The sequence below is a fragment of the Symphodus melops genome (genome assembly GCF_947650265.1).
Source record: "Symphodus melops genome assembly, chromosome: 17".
Taxonomy (NCBI): domain Eukaryota; kingdom Metazoa; phylum Chordata; class Actinopteri; order Labriformes; family Labridae; genus Symphodus; species Symphodus melops.
Genome location: NC_136707.1, coordinates 10,454,243 through 10,475,630, shown reverse-complemented (window position 1 = coordinate 10,475,630; position 21,388 = coordinate 10,454,243). Strand labels below are relative to the sequence as shown.

General features: G+C 41.2%; 1 protein-coding gene across 1 annotated transcript; it reads left to right on the top strand.

The window, feature by feature from the left end:
* The first annotated feature begins 8,573 nt into the window (after positions 1 to 8,573).
* Positions 8,574 to 21,175, top strand: nags (N-acetylglutamate synthase). The gene is made up of 8 exons (XM_079365917.1): positions 8,574 to 9,255; positions 10,069 to 10,349; positions 11,305 to 11,518; positions 14,347 to 14,527; positions 15,733 to 15,772; positions 17,366 to 17,497; positions 17,630 to 17,812; positions 19,687 to 21,175. The coding sequence occupies exons 1-8, from the start codon at positions 8,809 to 8,811 to the stop codon at positions 19,865 to 19,867; spliced, it is 1,659 nt and encodes a 552-aa protein (XP_079222043.1). The 5' UTR covers positions 8,574 to 8,808; the 3' UTR covers positions 19,868 to 21,175.
* Positions 21,176 to 21,388: the final 213 nt, after the last annotated feature.

Sequence of the window (21,388 nt, the reverse complement as noted above, 5' to 3'; positions counted from 1 at the left end):
CACACACACACACACACACACACACACACACACACACACACACACACACACACACACACACACACACACACACACACACACACACACACACACACACGTGCACTGGTGGAGGGGGTTTGGTTCCCTTGCTTAAGGGCAACTCTGCAAGGCTCAGGAAGTGAACTCTGTAGCTACAAGACCAATTTCCAGAATTCCAGAACCCGGTCCCAACACACGTCCCTTCAGACTATGCGACTGCCACTGCTGTCTTAGTGGCTATTTAAATGTTTAACAAACACAGGCTTTTACTTTGTGATTTGTCTTAATGGAGACAATAGTTGTCAGTTGAATATGTAGTTTTGTTATGGCATGCTCTCTCAGGTCATCAAGTACCAATAAGTCACCCATGTCCCATACACAAGATAACATGAACTAAGCATTATTTATCCACCTGCATGCCTGAAAGCTATTCTTATATCTCACTTACAATGTGACACAATTCGTTGTTTGGCAGCACTTTGAGTCCAAGACAAATTTCCCCAAGTGGAAAATAAAGTGTGTGGTATTGTATAAAGATAGCTTGTTATAGAACAGATTTCTATTTTTACTAATGGCTCTTATTGACCTGCAAAAGCAAAACCATCAGTACAAATATTAACTATTTCTCAATAGTTATTTTAAATATCTAAAGCAATTACATTTGAGAACTGCTTGCTGCTGAAAAAACTTCAGTTTGCATCTCCAACAAGAAAAGATTCATGATGAGATCTGTTGTCGAAAAACTTTATTTTTACATCTACTGTGCGAAATTAAAAATAGATAAAAGGTTATCCTTTGTCTACATGGTAATCAAAATGGCAAAAAACCTTTAGCTTCTTATAGGAGCTTTCATTTACATTGCTACAAACACTGTCTGTATGCAAACTGAGCAGAGCAATGGCAGTGTGCATATGATCTAGCTGAAATGTTTCTAATTTGCATGAGAAAAGATGTAAACTTTCGTGACAAACACCAGTTGGAAGAGTCCATATGTATCCATATGAAAAGCTGGACTGCCACGTTATTTCAGTAAATTTAAACTATTATTTCTTAAAAGGGTCATTTGTGAAAATATTTTCAACATTCAGCAATGAAAAAGAACTGTGTTTTTCATTTAGTACATGGGTGAACACATAGCTGTATCCAATGCTCTTCTATTCCTTATCAACGTTTTTCTGTAGTTTCCTTCTCTCGATCAAGCTACTTTTTCATACGGTCAAAAAAGACATTCACTTCCAGAAAGATGGTTCACTTTGCAGACTGACTAAAGATTGCGGTTCTTTTAGTGTGGATTCAGAGAGCGCAAACAGGCCGTTTGCAGAAAAGTGCAGAAAGTGTGTGTGTGTGTGTTTCTAAAACTGTGTCTGACCTGAATCTTGTTGTCTTTAAACCCCTTGATGAAGCACAGCATCCGCAGGTGGCGCTCATTCATGTACAATGTACACACGGTGTGTGTGTGTGTGTGTGTGTGTGTGGGGGGGGGGGGGGGGGGGGGGGGGGGGGGGGGGAAGATAGAGAAAAAGAGAGTTTTTGCAATTTATTACACATTAAATATGTAATACAACTTTCACTATAACTTTGTTGTGCAAGCGATAAGAGACATTTAGAAAAAAAACAGGGACATCGACTCAGACATTGGAAACAACGTAAAATACAATACATAAATACAGAGTTCCTCAAGTAACAACAGGAAATCAGGATTACAAAAAGTCCTTAAAACAATAACTCAAACTAAAATAAAAACCTGTAATCTGGATAATCATAAGTATTTTGTAGCTTTAGGGCCTGAGTTCTGAAAGATTTCTTTAAACCCTTGGACTGAACCTTTGGTAATAAATATCTCCTGTCTAAGAGCTTAAGCTCAAAGTCACCAAAGAGAGAACAGCCACAGATGTTTCTCTCTTACTGAAGCAGGGAGAAGGATCAGGTAATTTCACCCCAACAATTTTACTGGCAACAAAAAAAGGATTTGTTGCAATTTACTGTATTCTTGTCTCCTTTTAGGAGATTACCAAACCAGGTGATAAAAGCAGGACACTGCTATCATTATGCAGACATCCTAAACCAGGTCTTATAAGAGGCTTGTTCCCCCATTATGTTTTGACACTAACTCAAAATAAACACATTTAACGGTGGTTATAGAACATTTCTTTTCCTGTTTCTCCAGAGAAATGGCACGCGTTAAGCTCAACAAAGTATGACAACACAGACAGAACAGCCGGTTAATTTAAAAATAAAACACAATATATGGAATGACGATGATTTTCACACATTTTGTTTGTGAAGAGTGGACGCAAGCTTGTAAATTGTTGTTTTTGTTCGTTGGGATTGATTGAACTAAGAGTTTTTGTTGTGTGAGACAGTGCATGCAATAAAAGTAACAGTCAAAAATGACTACAACATTACAGCTAGATGGCACTAAATCCTGCAAACTATAACGCTAACTGCAACTTTGATTCTCTGGTACTTTACTAGAGTATTTGTATGCCATGATCAGTTTTATATACCTACTTACATACCTAGAATAACATTTTGAATCATTGATTTCCACACTGTAGCTACTTGTAAATACCATGTTGTGTTGCAGCTGTGTGTTCATCTTCACAGCCACTAGATGGAGTTATTGATAGGCATAAGGACTAAAGCTTCAAGGTAAACTGCCTATTACAGTGTTGTACATGGTATAAAACTATTTTACGAATTGAACAAACGTTTTGCATTTTCTTAGTTTTTTTAAATTATAAATGTGTCAGTCTGCCCTCAATCTGTTTTTTTTTTTTTACTTTTGATGATCCTGCAACTATTTTTCGGATCTATTCTATTTTTTCCACCAAGGAAGTCAGAGAATTTAAATGCTTTTCAGGCCAAATATTCCACTATCATTACAAATGTTTCAGTTTCTTCCAGCAGACACAAACAGGCCAATTCAAGGCCTCAAACGACCACAATCAGTCCATTCATTCATCTATAAGTTCAATGAATTGATGTTAAGAAAAATATTCAAACTGACTTAAAAATTCTTCAAGAGATGCTACCAAATTCCTTTACCTGTCACTAATAATAATTAGGCCAATAATAGCTGCCATTGGCACTTCCCTTAAAACACCATGGGTCTCTGAATAACTTTTATTTTTAACCTAAAAACTATCAAGTCTAAGACTTAACAACAGCGGAAAAAACCCTATTCTTTCACTGCATTTTTCAAACATTACGCGAGTAGTTGAAGCCATCCAGAAGGAAGATGACAGAGCTTTGCTACAGGCACATTGTTGAATAGTTGTAAGATGGCAGGAGTTTGTCATCTTTTTCAGTATAATCGTTTTCTTACCAATCACAGTTGGCTCCAGATCAACAAACATGGCTCTTGGAACGTGTCTCCTCCTCCGATGGTCTTGTCACTGGGCATCTGAGCGTCAGGCTGGATGACGTGCTCCTGACAGTAGAGCTCCCAGCATGCATTGCCCATCTGGGCTCTGGTTTGGCTGATATGCATCGAAATATTCTCACACTACAGAGAAAAAAAGAAGAGAATACCGGTTATAATTATCATTTATAAACTCTTACATTGCTTAATTAATGTAAGGGATAAAATGCATAACAAACAGATTTGGTCAGTCTTCAGAATACTATTGAGATTCATGAAAATGTATTTTACAATGACTAAAAACTTCAGCAGTTTAGCTCTGATAAGTGGAAGCAGACTTTGAACTATAATTTTAAAAGGCAAAGCTCTGAAACTGATTTTAAAGTTCAATATCCTTACTTGGCATAGTGACAGCATATGACTGTGAAAAACGGTCAGCTGCAGGTTACATCCCAAAAGGACCATTAAAATTACTATTTTTAAGCACTAAGTTTGTTTATGGAGGACAAATAATACATGTGGAAATAAATAAATGTGGGAATAAGTTTAAGACGTGAACCAGCCTTTAGTCACATGTCAAAGGATTTCTAAATTACCGGGTAGTTCAAGAGCAGCTCCACAAGTATTAGCTACAGGCCTTCGGTTGAGCCCACTTTCAGCATCAAAGCATACCATAATTATTTCAACACAAAAGACAGAAGAGTCAGAGCAGAAGCGCAGGATTATTTCGGCTTTTGTTTTGACAGCATTTTTCACATAACCCTGGAGATGGTGAAAGGTTGAATGTTCTCTCTGAGACAGCACCATCTTTATTGTTTTTGAAACAGCTGTGAAACTCTTCTACCTGTGGCCTTTTTTTTTGTCTCGTACAGAAACATTAAGTTGTCCTTCTCCGGCAGTTTAACATTTACAGTTATTAGGCAGGTATAGAAATCTGCCGCTCTTTCCACAAAACCCATGTATTCTGCTAAAATATGATTCTTTTGGGTTACTGGTTGTAATTCTATGAGTTCCGCAGCTTAATTTCTTCTTCTACTCTTTTTTCATTTGTGTTGTTTACATTCATTCTTAATAATAACACTGCGTTTAATGTAATCAACACAAACTCACAGTAAAGCAAATATTTTCAGATTAGATTTTGCTGAAAGGCTTTGATCAGATTCCAAATGTGGCCTTATAAATACTAGTTAATAAGTACACAGTAAATAGTTCACTCTCTGTGGGCTATAAAAGTTTTAAACATATTTTTGCAATCCTTCTAAAGTCACCTTAGAAAAAAGAGGGGGTATTAATATGTGGGGAAGTTTCACATTACTGACTGAATGAATGTGAATAGTTTTATAGCAGCTTTGTCTTTTTGTCTTGTTTTTTTTTTCTCTGTGGCATTTTCTTGCTGTTTGCAACAGAACATAGAATGATATGATGGAGTCTGGTTGTTTTCTGACATTGCATCATGTTTCCATTGGAGAAGAAGTGTGGAGAATATTGAATGGGGTGACAGGGTTATTGATCAGTGGGGGCTGCACTAATCCACTTCTATTATTTGTTACTGCAGTGGCTTAAACATGCTACAAATCATAACACATATACAGAGGAAGCTTTACTTTGCATATAAACACAGGGTGGCACCCAGAATCAAATAGATTCAAACATTAATATCACATATTTCAGCCAATAGAAACTCACTGCATTTATCTGGAAAGCTTCCTGTGTTTTTTCTTTTTTTTTTGTCTGACTTATAAACAGAAACATACTGATAAATATAAAAACAAGCTGAAAGACAACGCAGAAAGTAAAGATAGTAAACACAGACACACATAACAAAAGGGTTCTGTAACTTTTCTGTCCAACAACTTAAACATCACAACACACAACTTAATTTAAAGGGAAATTATTATTTATTTTTTTAATGAAGACTGAAGAGTAGCCAACTCAACCTATGATGAATGTTTTTGGATATGTGGTAGGAAACCGGAGCGTCCCGGAGGAAAAAACCTACAAAGGGTTGGAGAGAACAAACAAACACCACACAGAGAGTTCCCCCTGGTCGGTAGGTTCTTCCTGTGAGGCCACAGTGCTGCCCTCTGACATGACTAGAAGATGTTTTATGTCACGTTTTTTTCATAAACCTTATCAAAGCTGACATTTTGAATTATTATGGTAAATCAAAATGTTAGCAATGAAAAAGGTTTATTTTGGGGGGGGGGGGGGGGGGGGGTTATTGTCGGGGGGTGAGGGAAGAAGGTTCTTTCTTTTTCTTCCAACTCTCAGGTTTTCTCAGTCCCAGGAAGTGCCTGGCTCGCTTAAACCAGGACTTCTGCTGCTCTGGCTCTTGAGGCTGCATTGTTTCCACAGCTTCGGTAGCCTCTGCAGTTTCTGTCACTCCTGAATTTCCTACAGTGTCTGAAGGTCCCACAGGTCCTGAATTTCCTGGAGCTTCTGCAGTGGCTTAGGGGAGAGTCTCTTCCATGCATGAAGGTTCGCCTTGCTTCTCCTCACAACTTGCTCTCTTTTTTGTTGGAAGCATGCGATCCTCCAGATGAGCCTCAAGTTCATTTGAGAGCTCCTTGTTTTGTGAGTTCAGGAGCTGAATCCAGGTTTTCAGCTCCTCCACTTCTTCGCACTGGATGCTCTCCATGTTCATCTGCTCTAGGGTCTTGATCTTTTCCTCCATCTTTTGCTCGAGGATGACCTTTTCAGCGTTCAATTTCTCAATTAAAAGCTGATTGCCTGCCACAGTGTTATACAGAGACTGTATTTCGACCTCTTTCTGATGGCTCTTAGCTAGTACATCAGTTTGGTATATTGGGCTGTGCTCTTTGCTGGACGCTCTAAAGTCCTCCAGTTGTTCTTGGAGAAGCTTGATGTTGTCCTTTTCCTTCTGGAGCTCAGCAGTAAACTTGTCCTGGCTGGTTTTATAAACCACTTGTAGCTCCTCAAACTGCTCCTTGATGACTTTCTGATCACTGAGCTGAGTTTTCAGTCCCTCAAGCTCAGTAAAGTTCATCTTCTCCGTCTCAAAAGCAGCCTGTTGCAGGACAGCAATCTCCTCTCTCGCCTTCTGACCGAGGACATCCAGTTCAGCTTTCAAGGTCGAGATCACCTGCTGGTCTCGGGACACTCTTTCTGAGTGACACTGACCTTGCTGCTCATTCTTGCACTGAAGTGTCTCCACCAACTGCTTGGCAGCGAGCATGTCGGCTTCATACCTGATCTTGAGCTCATGGTATGAAACTTTGCTGCTGTCCAGTTCTTCTTGAAGGACCTTATTTTTCTCCTTCTCACTCTGGAGCTCTTTTGTGAACTTGTCGGTGGAAACTACGTATGCCACCTTGAGCTCCTCGTAGTCGACATGAAGATCTTTCTTCTTCCTCTGCCTGGTGGTGTCGTTCACTTTCTGGGCGATCTTAAACGCAGAGAGGGTCTCTTCATTGCTGTACTTTTCGAGCCTCTCGAGCTCTCTCCTGGTGTCTTTCCCCCGGTTTATATACATTTCCTTGAGGGCTTTCTGCTTCGAAAGATGTTGCTTTGTCTCCTCCAACTCTTGGCTGATCAGGAGTTTTTCGTTCCTCTCGTTACAGCAGTGTTGCCTCTCTCTCCCCAGGAGATCAGTGAGGTTTTTCACATCCTGATGAAGTCTTTCGACCTCCATGTGTCGACCATAACCCTGCTGTCTGAAGGTGTTGTTGTTCCTTCTTTGGTAGGTTGGTCGCTGCATTTTCTTTGGCTGGTTGTTTAAGTCACAAAGAAAGGCTGCTGTTGTTTGTAAATTGTCTCTGATGAACAGATATGTTGATCTGAGGTGATAGTTGAGTTATCTCTCTTAATGCTGCCGCTTGTTGAAAGGTTCAAATTCAACTGACTGTCTGGAAAGCTGTTGTCTCATATAAAGACGTGATGACTCATCAAAGACACTTAGAATGGAATCAGTCTTTTGAAAAATAACATTCCATGGAGTTCCGCATACAGTCTATGGTTTAATTTGTAGAGTTAATGTACACAACAGTGTTAACAAGATAGCACAGTTGAAAGAGACAAAGCGGATACAGCAGATTGGGACCGAGCTGTCAGTTGGAGTTTGATGGCCAGTCCTGTTCTGTAGATGAGGTTATGGAAACAGTCGGGGTGAAGTGGTTGGCTCACTCTAACAAGCATTTTGCCAACTATGGAGGGGACATTGCCATTAAAAAATTAAATCCAGCCACTTTCTTGTTGTTTCATTGGCAGCTGGAGTTTGAAACAAAGCCACGTGCTGGTCTGTGTAACCTACAACCAAGCAACTTCTGTATTTCACTTTACCTGTAGCCATCACTCCCAAAAACAATGGCGGACTCTCGCAGAAGTTTTTATCAGTTTGGGGGTGGAGATACCAATGGATGGGAGGGTATTTTTCGATTAGTGTCTTCCCTAGTTGAGAAAATTTGAACAAAAAAATAAAAATAAATAAATGACTGGATGGGTTTATTTCACATTTTGTGTGCCAGTGGACACTCATGTTACCTCATGTGTTCAAAAAAACTGCAAAAGTCGATTTTTTTCATAATATGTCCCCTTTAATATAACATGCTCAATAAAAATGACAGCTAGATTTCCAGAGTGAAATCCCAGGCTCTGCAATGTCGGGTTACCTTATAAAGAGTTTAAACTCATTTCCTGCCCACCTTGTCTCTTTACATCCACATGATGTCCTCCTTCGGGACATCCCTCGACCGGAGGAACTGTTTCAAATCGTCCTCCATCATGTCTTTTTTATCAGACACCAATCTCAAAATCAGACCTTAACCCCAATAACCTCTATTAAACCCTTTGACTACTTTGTGAGATCTCGCAAAAGATCACGGGGGAATCCTTATTTATTCATTTATTTATTTTCATGTCCCCTAAGGGGTTCCATATACCGTTCTGCAATAAAGTGAAAACATTGCGGCTTCCAGCATTTACTGGGGCAATAGATCCATCCACTCACAGGTGCACTTTGTGTTTCTCCATTGTTATTGGTTTTATATTGTTCCACGTTGAAAACAATGTTCCCACTTGTTCAGATAATAGTCACGATTCGCATCATGGGCCTTTTTTTTTCTCTCTCCAAGGAACCTATGAAAATGAACAGTCACTTCAGTATAATCAATTTGGAAGCAGATTAACTAAATAAAAAAAAATACCTTCCTTCTTTAGGAGGTGTTTATAAATAAACATAATCCAATTTGATTTACCGGTAATTTAAAAAGGCTTTAACTATGACTCGTTGCTGTGACAACAAAAAGACACGATAAGACAGTTGAACCAGTCTGGAAAATCCTGAACGCAACAATCTTCATATTAATTGCTGGGGCTTGTCTGAAAAAAAGAAAAAAGGTCTGGGGAGTGTCAGTACAGAAGCGCGCTTTTGTACTCGCTAACAGCTGCTAGCAGTCTCCCTGGACTCCATGCGGAGCAGCTGCTCCAACCGACTAGCCGAGGTACTCAGAATCCTGCCGTCAACATTAAACATGGCAAAAGTGAACGGCGGTTCCTCCGGTTGTCGGGCTGTGGTGATGGCAGGTAAATATCTGTCGAGCCCGCCGAGCCCTTCAGCCCCGGCACTGAGCCGGAGTTCCAGCCTGCGTCACCGAAAGATGTTGGATATGCAACGGCTCGCTATGAGCTCTGACGCGGCTAGCACGGGAGGAAAAACCGCGGCTTTGGCCCAGCAGGAGCACCCGGCGTGCGTCTCCGCCGCAGACCGACAAGTCCTTACCAACCGGAATCTGATTTACCGTGACGTAAAGGCTTTTCTGAATGAAGTTGGTGGAGACCCAAGGGAGGCTCGGTACTGGCTGACCCAGTTCCAGAGAGCAACTAATACCCTGTCTCCTGCCTTTGCTGTAATGGAGGTAGGACAAAGTGAACGTGTAATTTGTTGTCAAACGTTAAAGTAAAATTAAACATTCGTCTCTTACAAAATGTATTTCGTGTTAAGGTCTTTTGGGATAACTGTGACACTCGCCCACTCACGACATTTCCAAAAGTAGAAACGTTAAGCAGTGGCGTGCACAGACTTTTTGTAGGACCCTGGGAAAAAAGGCATACAGAGCGTCCTCGATACTTAAGTGTGCTTTTTTTGCCACCCAAGAGGGCAGTTTAGTGTTTTTTTCCCCCACCTTAAGGTTTGTCCACTGTACCACTGTTTCAGGAGGAACCCTAATCCTTAAACATTGAAATCATGTCCACCTTATGTCTATGTTCTCGCTTGTGAAGCGCCATCGTATCTTTATCTACGTCGAGAACCATCTTGTGAATATTGACATGTTTAATACATTACAAAGACTGAGACATAAAGCTTGAGTGTAGCTTTAGGGACATACATTTAAATAGAAATTTGCATAGTGTTTTACTTGAGCAGTTACGCTCTTCTAACAACAAAATACTTAATCCGAAAGAAGATAGCAAAACTATGACTTCAAACCCAAGCTTCATGACTTAAAGCAAACACTTCGTACAAGTTTCTAAGTCTTTATAAAACTCTGAAAAGGTAAAGCAGGTTCAAAACAAAAAGCCCCAAAATAAAACTGTTTATCTATACTGTAGATAACGATTATAGATAAATTGATCTTTTTTTTTTGTTTTTCAGACACTAGTTTGGACAAATAGCTAACTTGCATCTTTGTCTGTCCATCTGTGTGTTTCTCTGTTTTGGTCTCTCCCAGGTTGACAGCTCCGTGTTCGACAGCAGGGAAATGGTTCATCGCCTGGCCTTCGGACTGTCCTTCCTTCAGCGAATGGATATGAAGCCTGTTGTCGTGATGGGTTGGTCTAATTACGAGGAGGTTGGACACTTGGAACCGGTGGCTGGGTCTAGGTTAACCCAAGATCTGGTGAAACAGAGCCAGCAGCTTACAGAGGCCCTGCAGCAACACTCAGCATCTGTCCTGCCACTCTTCTCCGCTGAGTCCTTCCTGCTACTGCGTGATGCCCCACACGGAAGCAGGTGAGGCTCCAGACCTTCCAGGACCCTTTTTTTTTGGGGTTGGTGTTGCTGCACATTTCCCTAAAAAACAATTCCAACTCCTTCTCAGAACCAGAATCAGGTTTATCGGCACATACAAAGAATTTGACTCTGCAAATTAGGGGAAAATGCTTTAAAAGCAGCAGTACTCCTGCTGTCAATGTACCGAAACAGAATGGGGGTCCTGCATAATTATTACTTCAAATAGCCTGAAGTATTGACTTGCAAGTGTGAACAGGAAATATGAAATTCCACAGTGTGTTGACGTAACACATGAGATGTGTTCTTAGCAGTCGAGTTAAACAAGTTAAATCCCATCGTGCCTTCTTTAAAGACGCCCACTCCTCTTAAAAACCTAACCTATCTTTTTTAGTGCACGTTTTCTGCAAACGTTGAAATTCCGAGCTCAAGAAGTAATAACCCAGATGGTATAATGTGAACTTTTCTTTTTACATTACACTGTTGCCCAAGAACTGCAAAGACATTAAAGGACATTATCTTACAGGCTGCTGTGTCTAAAACACTAAAAGTCATACATTTTTGTTTTTCCCCTGGCAAATGTCTGCAGGAGATGGTCTGTTAGATCTTTGGTGTGAGTTTGTGTTTCCACCTGGTATTAACTTGTGTTACCCGTCATCCAATCACAAGTGAACAGCTGAAAGTAAACGTGTTCAAAGGTCTCCGAGAAAACATTGAGATTTAGGAGAGAGGTAGGTCTCTGCTGCATATGGTCAAATCCTATCTCAGGGTTTACAGCACACGTTTCCTGGACCTCACCACAGAACGACCAAGTCCCTGTAACTAGGGCAACAGTGACATGGATTAACACAGCATTGTCTGTCCTTCTTCGCTCAGTTTGGGTGGCAGTTAGCTCACTGACACTTGCATTCATCTGCTACTTTTTTTTCCGACCCCTTTTCCCCCCTTCTCTCTGCAGTGCTGCGCCCTCTGTTGCTGTGGACACCAGCCTCCTACAGTGGAGTCTTGACTGCGGTACGATCCCTTTGGTTTGTCCGGTCGGAAGGGACGGGAGAGGTTGCTCGATCATGTTGGACCCAACTGAGGTGACGGCAGCTATCTCTCGAGCCTTGCAGCCCCACAAAGTCATGTTCCTGAACAACTCAGGAGGCCTCTGCAGCCAAGACCAAAAGGTATGAGTCTCATCTGTGTCTGCTAAATCTAAAACCTTGTTGTTTCTTCAGGCAGGGAAACAGGCAAATGCAGCCTGTAGGCAACCTCAGAGGGGCCCCAACCCAGTCAGCGAACAGGATTCCAATTTATTTGAGGTTGAACCTGTTTGGCCTGTATTTTGTTTTTACTGCCAACTCAATACAAAACCGACGGCCGTGTTTGCAATGAGTGTAACCCAACTCTAAGGATATATAACGTTTGGATGCCTCATTTTTTTTTAAAACCCCTGACTTATCCGGACTAATTCCCCCGAGGGATCACAGGAGCGCGACCCAAACTTCCGAGTTTCTCTGCAGCTGGTGAACGGAGAAGTAGCCCTGGTGCAGTCCTGTAGAGCCCAGCAGCGAGCCACAGCAGCTAGCCTCTGTGTGTCACTGAGTCCGAGCGGTGAAAAGATTCATGCTGGCCATTGTGGATGAAGTGATGGAAGAGGCCGAAAATGAAAGTCAACGTGGCATCAATCACAGATGTGGACATTATCATGCACCTCTATCTCCTCTTTGTAAGATCAGCTACCAAGCTCTGTTGAGTGAGAAAAGCGATTTGCTAGTACCGTGTAGAGCCTCCTTCATCGTTCCCTGTCTGAGAGGAAAATAGAAACAGGGATTCGGAGTAAAAAACGGTGCGCTGTGTCATTTGCGGGCAGTTAGGCTACTCCAAAAGGAAAAAAAACAAACAGTATGAGACTGACGCTCACTCGCGCTGCTTGCTGTTTGGACAAGCTGTCTGTGAATCCAGGGATCCATGAATCAAGGACTGTGATTGGTCCGCTCAGAATGTAATTTCCGCCTGTTGCTTTTCCGGTCACAACGGAAATATTAAAAGGCTGTATACGCCGAAGAAAATCGGGCCGTTGACATAGCGAAAATGCAGAAGTATAAACTAGGCTTATCTCTCTCTCTCTCTCTCTCTCTCTCGCTGTATTTGTTGCTGCTGTTATTTATTCGGAATTACATGTTTCAGTTCTTTTTACTTTGCTTACTAACGTGATCCCTCTGTGAACCCACTCATACAAACTTTGGGTTTACTTATTATTTAGATAATCTCTTTGAGTAAGTAGAGGTGCCCTGGGTAGGTTGAACTTACTTCTTAATGCAGACCTCGGTACTGAACGTGACCAGCTCCTCTTTGGAGTTAAATGATCAGGCAGTGATTAATGCATCTTTTGTTACTCTACGCTCGAGGATGTCACTGGTTTTTTTTGTTTTTTTTAATGACATCTATACATACAAAGTAGAACCCCCCCCAAAACAAACGTACACCAACCGTTAAACAGCTTTTAGACCATAAACACATAATTTAAATAACATAATACAATGACAAAAAATACACATTCACACACACATTTTGAATAAAGAAAAAAAAAAAGTTTTACAATGTCTGTTCAGGTGAAGCCTACATTTCTTGTTCATATGTTTCCCAGAGTTGGACAAAGTCTCCTCGTTTGCCTTTTGTAATGTACGCAAGTTGTCTCATCCACATTCTCAATGTTGGAGCCTCCATACTTTTCCAACATAGTGCAATAGCTCTCCTCGCTTGCAAAAGTCTAAAGTCCAGAAGTCTAGTCTGTTTGTGCGTTTGTGTGAAGTCCTCATTCCGAAAAAATTCCAGGCACACAGAGACTGACACTCAAAGGAATTTTAGTTTTAAAAGTCTCAGACAGACACTTAACAACATCCTTCCAAAAGTCCTGAATCTTTGGACACTTCCATAGACGGTGGATACGAGTTCCCTTCTCATTAACACATTTAGTACAAACATCTGGAATATTAGCCGACCTATGATGAAGTTTGACAGAAGTTATATACATTCTTGTCAACCATTTATATTGAAGTAATTTGAATCTTGTATTTATTGTCCGTTTTTGTGCCTTCAAACAAGCGTCTGCTTCCTCGATATCTTCTCCTATGTCACTTCTCCATGCGTTTTAGTTTATCTAATGCTGACCATTTAGAATTTGACATTAAAACACTGTACTATCCAGGGTTATCTTTTTCCAGTTTTGTTAAGGGTGGAATACACGTAGTCTGCTCAGACATTGATTAAATAGTTTTTTAACTGTAAATATTTTAGGTATATGATACCTCTCACATAATTGATCAAAAGAAAACAAAACTCCACCCACATAGAGATCCCCCACTTTCTGAATACCTTTTACATTCCATAACTTAAATCCACCGTCCTTTCGACCCGGTATAAACTTCTCATTACCCCAAATAGGAGAACATCGAGACAATGGGGGCAAATCACCCACATGTTTGTGTAATTGTATTTCATAGGAAGGGATTTTTTGTACATTTTTTCAGTGTTTTAACATCTGAAGAATATAAATAAACATACAAAGGTAATTGAATTGTGCTCGATGTCAACCCAGGCTGGAGGGATTGTGGGGCAGAAATAATGTGCTGCTGAAGTTAGCTGGGCAGCCATGTAGTACCATCTAAGATTTGGAAGTTGAAGCCCCTCTCTCTCATAAGGCAAGTATAGTAGTTTAAGTGAGAGTCTAGCTTTTTTATCATTCCAAATGAATTGACCAAATAGCCTATTGAGTTTATCGTAATATTTATCCGGCAGTGACAATGGGAGTGTCTGGAAAGGATATAAAAATGTAGGGAGAATGCTCATTTTTATAGTAACATAATATAATTTATTCATCCTATGATAGATGCAGGCAATTTAGACCAATGATTCAATGCTTCAGTGACCTCGTCCACCAGGGGAAAGGATATCGTTATTAATCTTTTTTTTTTTTTTTTTTTTTTCCCTCATTCATTCTTTCGTGTTACAGGTGCTTGGAACAGTATCATTCCCCAGTGACCTACCCAGTCTGTCCACGGCGGAGTGGCTGAATCCTGCGGAATGGCGCAAAGTGTCCACCATAGCAAGACTCCTGAATCAACTGTCGACCGAGTCCTCTGCTGTGATCTGCTCTGCAGACACACTGCTGAGCGAGCTGTTCAGTCACAGAGGTGAGGCTGCTGACACACTCGCTTATTTTATGGAGAGCTGTCTGCTGTCTATTTTGAGATGCAACCCAAGAAGGTGGTTGGACATATTTGTTTGGAGAGGTTTTGACCTCTCAACAATAATACAAATGAGGTCATGTCTAGAGGTGGGCAATACAGGAAAAATATCATGTCACAATTTTTTCTTTTTTTGGCAGCATCACAATCATGATTTTATCACGATTTTTTTTCCCCGTAGTGATCTTAAAAAAATGCTTTGCAAGTTACTGACAAGCTAATTCATTTTCTACCCCTTATAATGTTTTAATAGGCACAGAAACTGTGCTGATAAGATTAGTCTGTTTGAAACATGTCTTTGAAAGGCGTCTGGAGGTCTCCCCCAGAACATTTTAAACAAGAATTGTCTGTCCTACATTCTGATCGTCTTTTATGCCCAGATTTGAGGCTTTTCTGCTCCACTTTGAGTTAGAGTACATTTTCACAGTTATCAATCATTTAAAAACATGTGGAATACAGAAAGTGTTGATTCTCGGACACACGGTCAAAGTAGGTTTTATTCATAAAGGGTGCGAGTTAATTGATTGTCACCATGGTTACTTAATTTCACCTGCATGCTACACAAGAGGAGAAAGAGCTGCCGAGTACCATCACTTCAAGCAGTATGTATGAAAATCAATGTATAGAAATACATGATTAATTAAGTTTATCCATAAAGATCCGGACCTCGCGGGGTCGTTACCGCTGTCCGTTTCATGATGATTTTTGTCGTTTCAGTTATCACAACTGGTGAGCTTCAGGTGGAGAGGCTTGGTAGTAATTTGTACAAACGCCGAGGTCATATCTCAGACTGTGAACGGCTCTCCGGCTCGTTTAGAGGTCTGTGTGTCGCTACCCTAAGCGGGCTACAAACCATTCCTTTGTAAACTCTTGAGATAACTGATTCTTACCCTCTGTCGGTTTGGAAACTAACTGTTGTATGTAATCGGGGTGAAGTTGTTAAAGAGGAGGGGGAGACGTTTCTGTGTGGGAGCCTCAACTGCAGCATGGTAGAATAAACACATGAAGGCCCGGTTCTGCGATGTCTCTGCTTCGGCAGATCGTCGGCACGTTCAAATCCTTCACGATCTAAGAACGTCATATCGCCCACAGCTTGTCATGTCTATATGGATTCTTCAACTGCTTCTTCTCTGTGTCGACTGCTTTCTCAGGGTCTGGGACTCTCTTTAAAAACGGAGATCCCATCCATCGGTAAGTACTTCCCTTTTATTTACAACCACAAATGCATGGCAAGAGACATTTAAGAGCAGCGTTACTTTACCCTTCACACAGGACTCCAGACTAACTTTTCGTGACACCGTCCCAGAACCGTCCCGAAAAACTATTTCAACCGTCCCGAAGTAAATTTGAACTGTCTCAAAATCAAAATGTTGCTTATCGTCTGTAATTATTATATGAAAAACACATTTATATCAGGTAAGTTGATTATTGACATGCATGTTGGGTGTATTGGTTATTTAAATTAAATATATTTTGGAGCTGAAAAGCTTATTTTGTACTGTGGCTTATAGACAGGTGGGAATTTTTAACATTCACTAAAGAGAAAATGATAAGACGGCAGGTTACACATTGAAAACAAAATCTGTCGGTACAAACTGCATGTTGGCACATGGAAATCATGAAATGTACCACATTACAGAAGAAAACCTCAATAATTATATTTTGTATTGAAATGTTTTTGAGATTACTGGTACTCACTTTGTTCTTATTGCTGTTCAAGTTACAGAAACCATGACATGGGTTATTTACCTGCCCTGAGGTCAGCAGGTCAGAGAGAGAGAGAGAGAGAGACCCCACAGTTTACACTCGTTCAGGTTCACCACTGATTAAACCTCACATGTTGTCACAAACACACTGAGTGTCTCTGATCGTCTTCAGATATTTTAGTGCCAGGCATGAAAACATGATCAAATGTTTCCAGACGAACAGACGTGAACTTCTCCCTCAGCGTTGATCACTGCAGTCTGATCAGGAAGTTCACATTTTTTAACTTGAGTAAACTCAGTTTAACGACTTTCAGTATGACAGTCTGTTCTTCTACCTGTTCTTCTACGTGCCCTTATTATCACGATCTAACTCTGTCACTGACTTTTATATGCGCCATGAATCTGTGCTTTCTCCGTGAGTAATTCAAGGACGCATTTTAGCGCTGCTCCGCGGCTAAACCAGCTAACCGTGCGCCTGTGCGGGACATTGTTTTCGGAATAGACTGAAATGGTCAGTAATAATTACATATTTGGCTACAGTCTGATGAATGCTGGTGATACGTGATAGAGCACGGCAGGCTATTGTGCTTAGAAGTGACGTCGCGCTGAAACCATTTGTGAATGAGGTGATAGATGGAACGGTACTGCGGAGGGAATATTTTAGAATGTTCACATTTATTAGGTCTCTCGCACTGTAAGTAAAATAGATACTTATTATATAGTGCAAGGAGATGCGCTGAGCTGTAGTCAGCTGCTGGTTTGGTATCTTATTTACTTAGTTACAGTAGTTAAGGAACGACAAATGCCTTTTGTCCCGTAGAGGTCCCGGGGGGAATTTCGGTTTGTCCCAAACAATTGTTTTTTATCGTCCCCGGGACGACGGGACACCATTAGTCTCGAGCCTTGCCTTCACATGTCTAAAATCTTGAACCATTTGGCTTTAAACTGTGAAAAAGGATATCAACGTGTCTAGATAGGTGCCTACATTTTTAAGGGGCCTTGTTGATTTCTCTAGGCTCTAGGTCAAAAAGTACATCATTGTGTGTGTGTGTGTGTGTGTGTGTGTTTTTGAATGCAGGTACACCTCTCTGGATGGGATCGATGTAGACCGTCTTTTGACTCTCATCAACGTGTCGTTTGATAAAACTCTAAGGGAAGACTACATTGACTCCCTGAAAGGAAGACTCTACTCCATCTATCTCTCTGAAGGGTGTGTTGGAAAAAAAAATAAAACAGAAATATGTGCACAAGCACACTTAGAGATCCAGAGGAGCTGTAGTTAATGTCTGCACACTATAAACAACAGTATAAACAACAAGTATGTATCTCTCCGTCCTTGAAGGTACAGCGCGGCAGCCATCATCACCATGGAGCCAGTGAACAGAGGCACTCCCTATCTGGATAAATTTGTTGTGAGCAGTAGTAAACAGGGTCAGGGCACCAGCCAGATCCTGTGGGAATGCATCAGACAGGACCTGGGCAAACTGTTCTGGAGGTCCAGAGCCACCAACAAGATCAATCCCTGGTGTGACGCACACGCACACACACACACACACACACACACACACATACACACATTCTTACGTAAGACTTTTTTGTTGGAGTTCACATAAGCCCCGTTTCCACACAGCAGTCTGGTACGGATCGGTACAGTTTGGTTCGGTAAAGCCTGATCTGTGTTTCCACAGCCACCCGTGTCCTATTTGGTTGGCGGCGTGTAATCCTGTCAAACTTCCGGATGCCGATAGCCGCGTCAGCCACGTAATAGTGTCACATGATAGCAGCTAACAGCTAATCGCTAACTAATAAATTCAACACATTCTTTTTCTCAAAGAAAATTGTGACTCAAGCAAAACCAACGAAGAAGATATCCAGCAGTTCATCTACTCTGTCATTGACATGTGACTCTGTATTACTAAACTCAATCCAGCTTTGTTTCAGAGAGAAGGCTGTGTGCCGTGAGGAGAAATACAGACGTAAACAATCGGCTGTGTATTTAAACACACACGGCGGGGTTTTGTTTATCGTTGTCGCGCAGGAATTGACAATTCTTTTGACCAACCAACGGACTGCAGTGTTCAGCTCCACCTTTTCGGGTCGGCTCGATATTCTTGGCACCTCAATGGAAGGGTCCCAAAAAGTAGGACGGTACGTATCGGTTAGTTGGGAATCTTTCCTGGGATTAGTCGATGAAAACGCCGCAAAATGCGCGCCGTACTGAGACGAACCAAACCGGACCGCTCGGTGGAAACGGGGCTATAACATGCACTTTTATCAGCTCTGCTTACAAACATTAGCCCATCTGCAAATCATTTTAACAGTTGCCTTCTCTTCAGATATGTCGGTTGGTGTGAATTTGAATGTCTGCCTAACCCATCCTTACCCTACAGTCTGTTTTCAGTTTACATTCTGATTCCTGTTTATTGATCGATGTTGTTGTTTGCAGTTATGGAGGGTCAATAGAGCATATACTGTAAACTGAACACAGTAGAACACTGTTTTTTTTTCTCAGCACCTGCATTTTTTTTCAGTTTTTAATTGGTAAAGAGCGTTTGCAGCAGAGAGCGGCTGTCTGGATGAAAAGTGCAGCGCCCAGAAACTTTTTAACAAGCACTCTGCCGTTTTTGTGCTGCCGCTCCTTGCGCACGTAAAACATGCAGTAAAAAGTAACGGAGCTTTGTCGTTCGTACAGCGGCTGTTGTCAACAACTTGTTGCCATGGAGACGTGAAACGCTTTTCTTCTCAGCTCAACTTGTTGTGCACACACTCCCGAGCGTACAGCTAGCGCTTTTCTGCCCTGAAAAAAACGTTACGTGGAATCAGGGCCTTATTCATTTAAAAAAAAAAAAAAAAAGTGCTGTCATCGCATACTTTGTCCAGCAGAGGCCGCCCTGACTCCGTAGTAGAAAATAATCCCCTCGGCTCTGCCTGCAGCACGTGTTGGGTTGGGAACACTCGCACCTTCATTCTGATCTTTTTTTTTTTTAAGCACAATTTGAAAGCTTTCTGCTCCACTTAAAATGATGATTTTGTGTTGTCTTTAAATCTACTTCAGTCTCTATCAGGTTCATTTGTAAACAGTGATGAATTTGAGAACATGTAGACTTCAAACAATACAGAATGACACAATACAGAAGTTTGACTCAAAGGAGACACACTGGGAGCGGGGTCTTGTTTATCAACAGACAGTCTCCATGGTTTCTCACTCCCACCTGTTTCTCACCTGCTTAAAAGAACAGGTTTGTTCTTTGACATTAACTTGGGCTTGTTAAAACATTTTGACATTTAAAGTATGAACAAAAATAAGGTAGGGATGCGTAACTCCTCCTTCTGTTCCACCACACACATTAACGATGTGAGTGACTGATGCATGTTTCTGTTCTGTCTTTTTGTGTGAAGGTATTTCAAACACTGTGACGGCAGCTTCGTTAATGGGGTGTGGACTGTCTTCTGGTTTGGTCTGACAGACATCAGAGAGTCCTATGAGCTGGTGGAGTACGCCAAGGCTCTCCCTGACTCTTTCTATCCCTCTTCACTGACATCCTCCCAGCAGCCCCCTGTTCCTGCATCAGCATCCTAACATTACAGCTGCTGGTTGTCGTGGACTCTCAATTTTGGCCATGGATGGAAAATATCTTCTTGTTCTAGATTTTTTTTTTTCTTGGGTTTTTCACACCTTGAAACTGGAAATCTGCAGAGAGCAATTAATAAATGCAACATTTTCCCAAGCTGTATACCACCCTGTGAATGGATGGGAATAACTCTCAGGGCCTGATTCACTATGAATGGTTTTGGATAGCTAACGGCTCCAAAAATGGTTTGGTTCCCCAATATCTGTGCTGCCTCAAGATCTAATTCACAAAACATATAGCGTTAAAGATATTCAGGCACAAAAATGCCAATAAAGTTGTCCTTCTCTGTGTAGATTGCTCTTGCTTTGGTTCTGAATGTATAGAGAATCATAGTGGACCTGCACTCTCATGCTGATGGAGCACAGTTGGGTCAATATAAAAGTGAGGAGCTAGGAGCGAAGGGGGAAATAATTTCAAGTGAACTGGGAGGCAGGACTTCAAAAATGTGATACGAGTTTCACCATGTAAAACAAAGCTTCTTCCCTCAAGGATCAAGAGGAGACAACTGAAAGAATAAAACACTCAGTGCAGTTTGGAGAGCATTTAAACCTTGTTGTGTTATGTGCACAGGTTTAGTTGGCGCAAAAGCTGCACAGTCCTTTTAGTGAATCCGTCCCCCTAGTCTTCTAGCTGAGGGTGTTCAGGTCAACTCTCCAAAGGAATGCAAAACACCTGAAACATACTGACTGTTACTGTCACATAATTGTTGCCATTTACACCCAGAAGGCTCTCGAGAGGGAGAAATCTCAAAGCTGTAGCGTTACATGATTTGGTCCAGGTTTTGAAGAGATCCCTTATTCTGAAGACCAAAATAATTAAACAGATGGTACTCCAACAGTTTTACACTAGTTGCCCATTCTTCTTGAAATGTGGAGTCTGACTACGTAGGAAACTCTTTTTTTTTTTTTTTTTTCAATCTCTAATTCACAAGAAGCATTAACGTAGCACATTAGGCTAACATTTTGAATGAAAATGAATTAACCCTTGTAATGTCAACCATATCATGAGGGTTGTGTATGACTGGTTTTTTTTTTAATTCAAACAGAAAGCCTGTGTTACAAACTGGGTATGGAGTTATTAAGCTGTGAGCTTCTACCAGCCAGCCAGGGAGCAGCAAAGCAAGACACTTACAGGTTGCAATGTGAGAAATGTAGCATGAAGGCATTCATGTCAGATTAGTAGGGATTCTGCTCGTCAATTCATACATTATACACTGTCATTAAAGCGTGTCAAAACATGCACTCCCTATAACCTTGTTTCTGCTTTGTCATTCCTTATGTATGCCTTGAACTTCTTTGTGTTTTTACAACATCACGCTATCATCAGGGGAAACGTCCTGATGAAGGCTTGTTGCTGAGAGGTGTCAGGTTTTAAATGCACTTCATACATTTCTTCTTCACATTTTTCACTGTAGATCAGGGGGACATGATTTACAAGCCATGCTAGTGGCTCCAAAATCATTCTCCTGT

Bases quoted from the DNA above. Each gene is read 5' to 3' on its own strand.
- nags (XM_079365917.1), top strand. From the start codon at position 8,809: ATGCGGAGCAGCTGCTCCAACCGACTAGCCGAGGTACTCAGAATCCTG. The intron at 11,519-14,346 runs GTATGAGTCTCA...TTCGTGTTACAG, and splicing joins TCTGCAGCCAAGACCAAAAG to GTGCTTGGAACAGTATCATT. The intron at 14,528-15,732 runs GTGAGGCTGCTG...CTGCTTTCTCAG, and splicing joins CGAGCTGTTCAGTCACAGAG to GGTCTGGGACTCTCTTTAAA.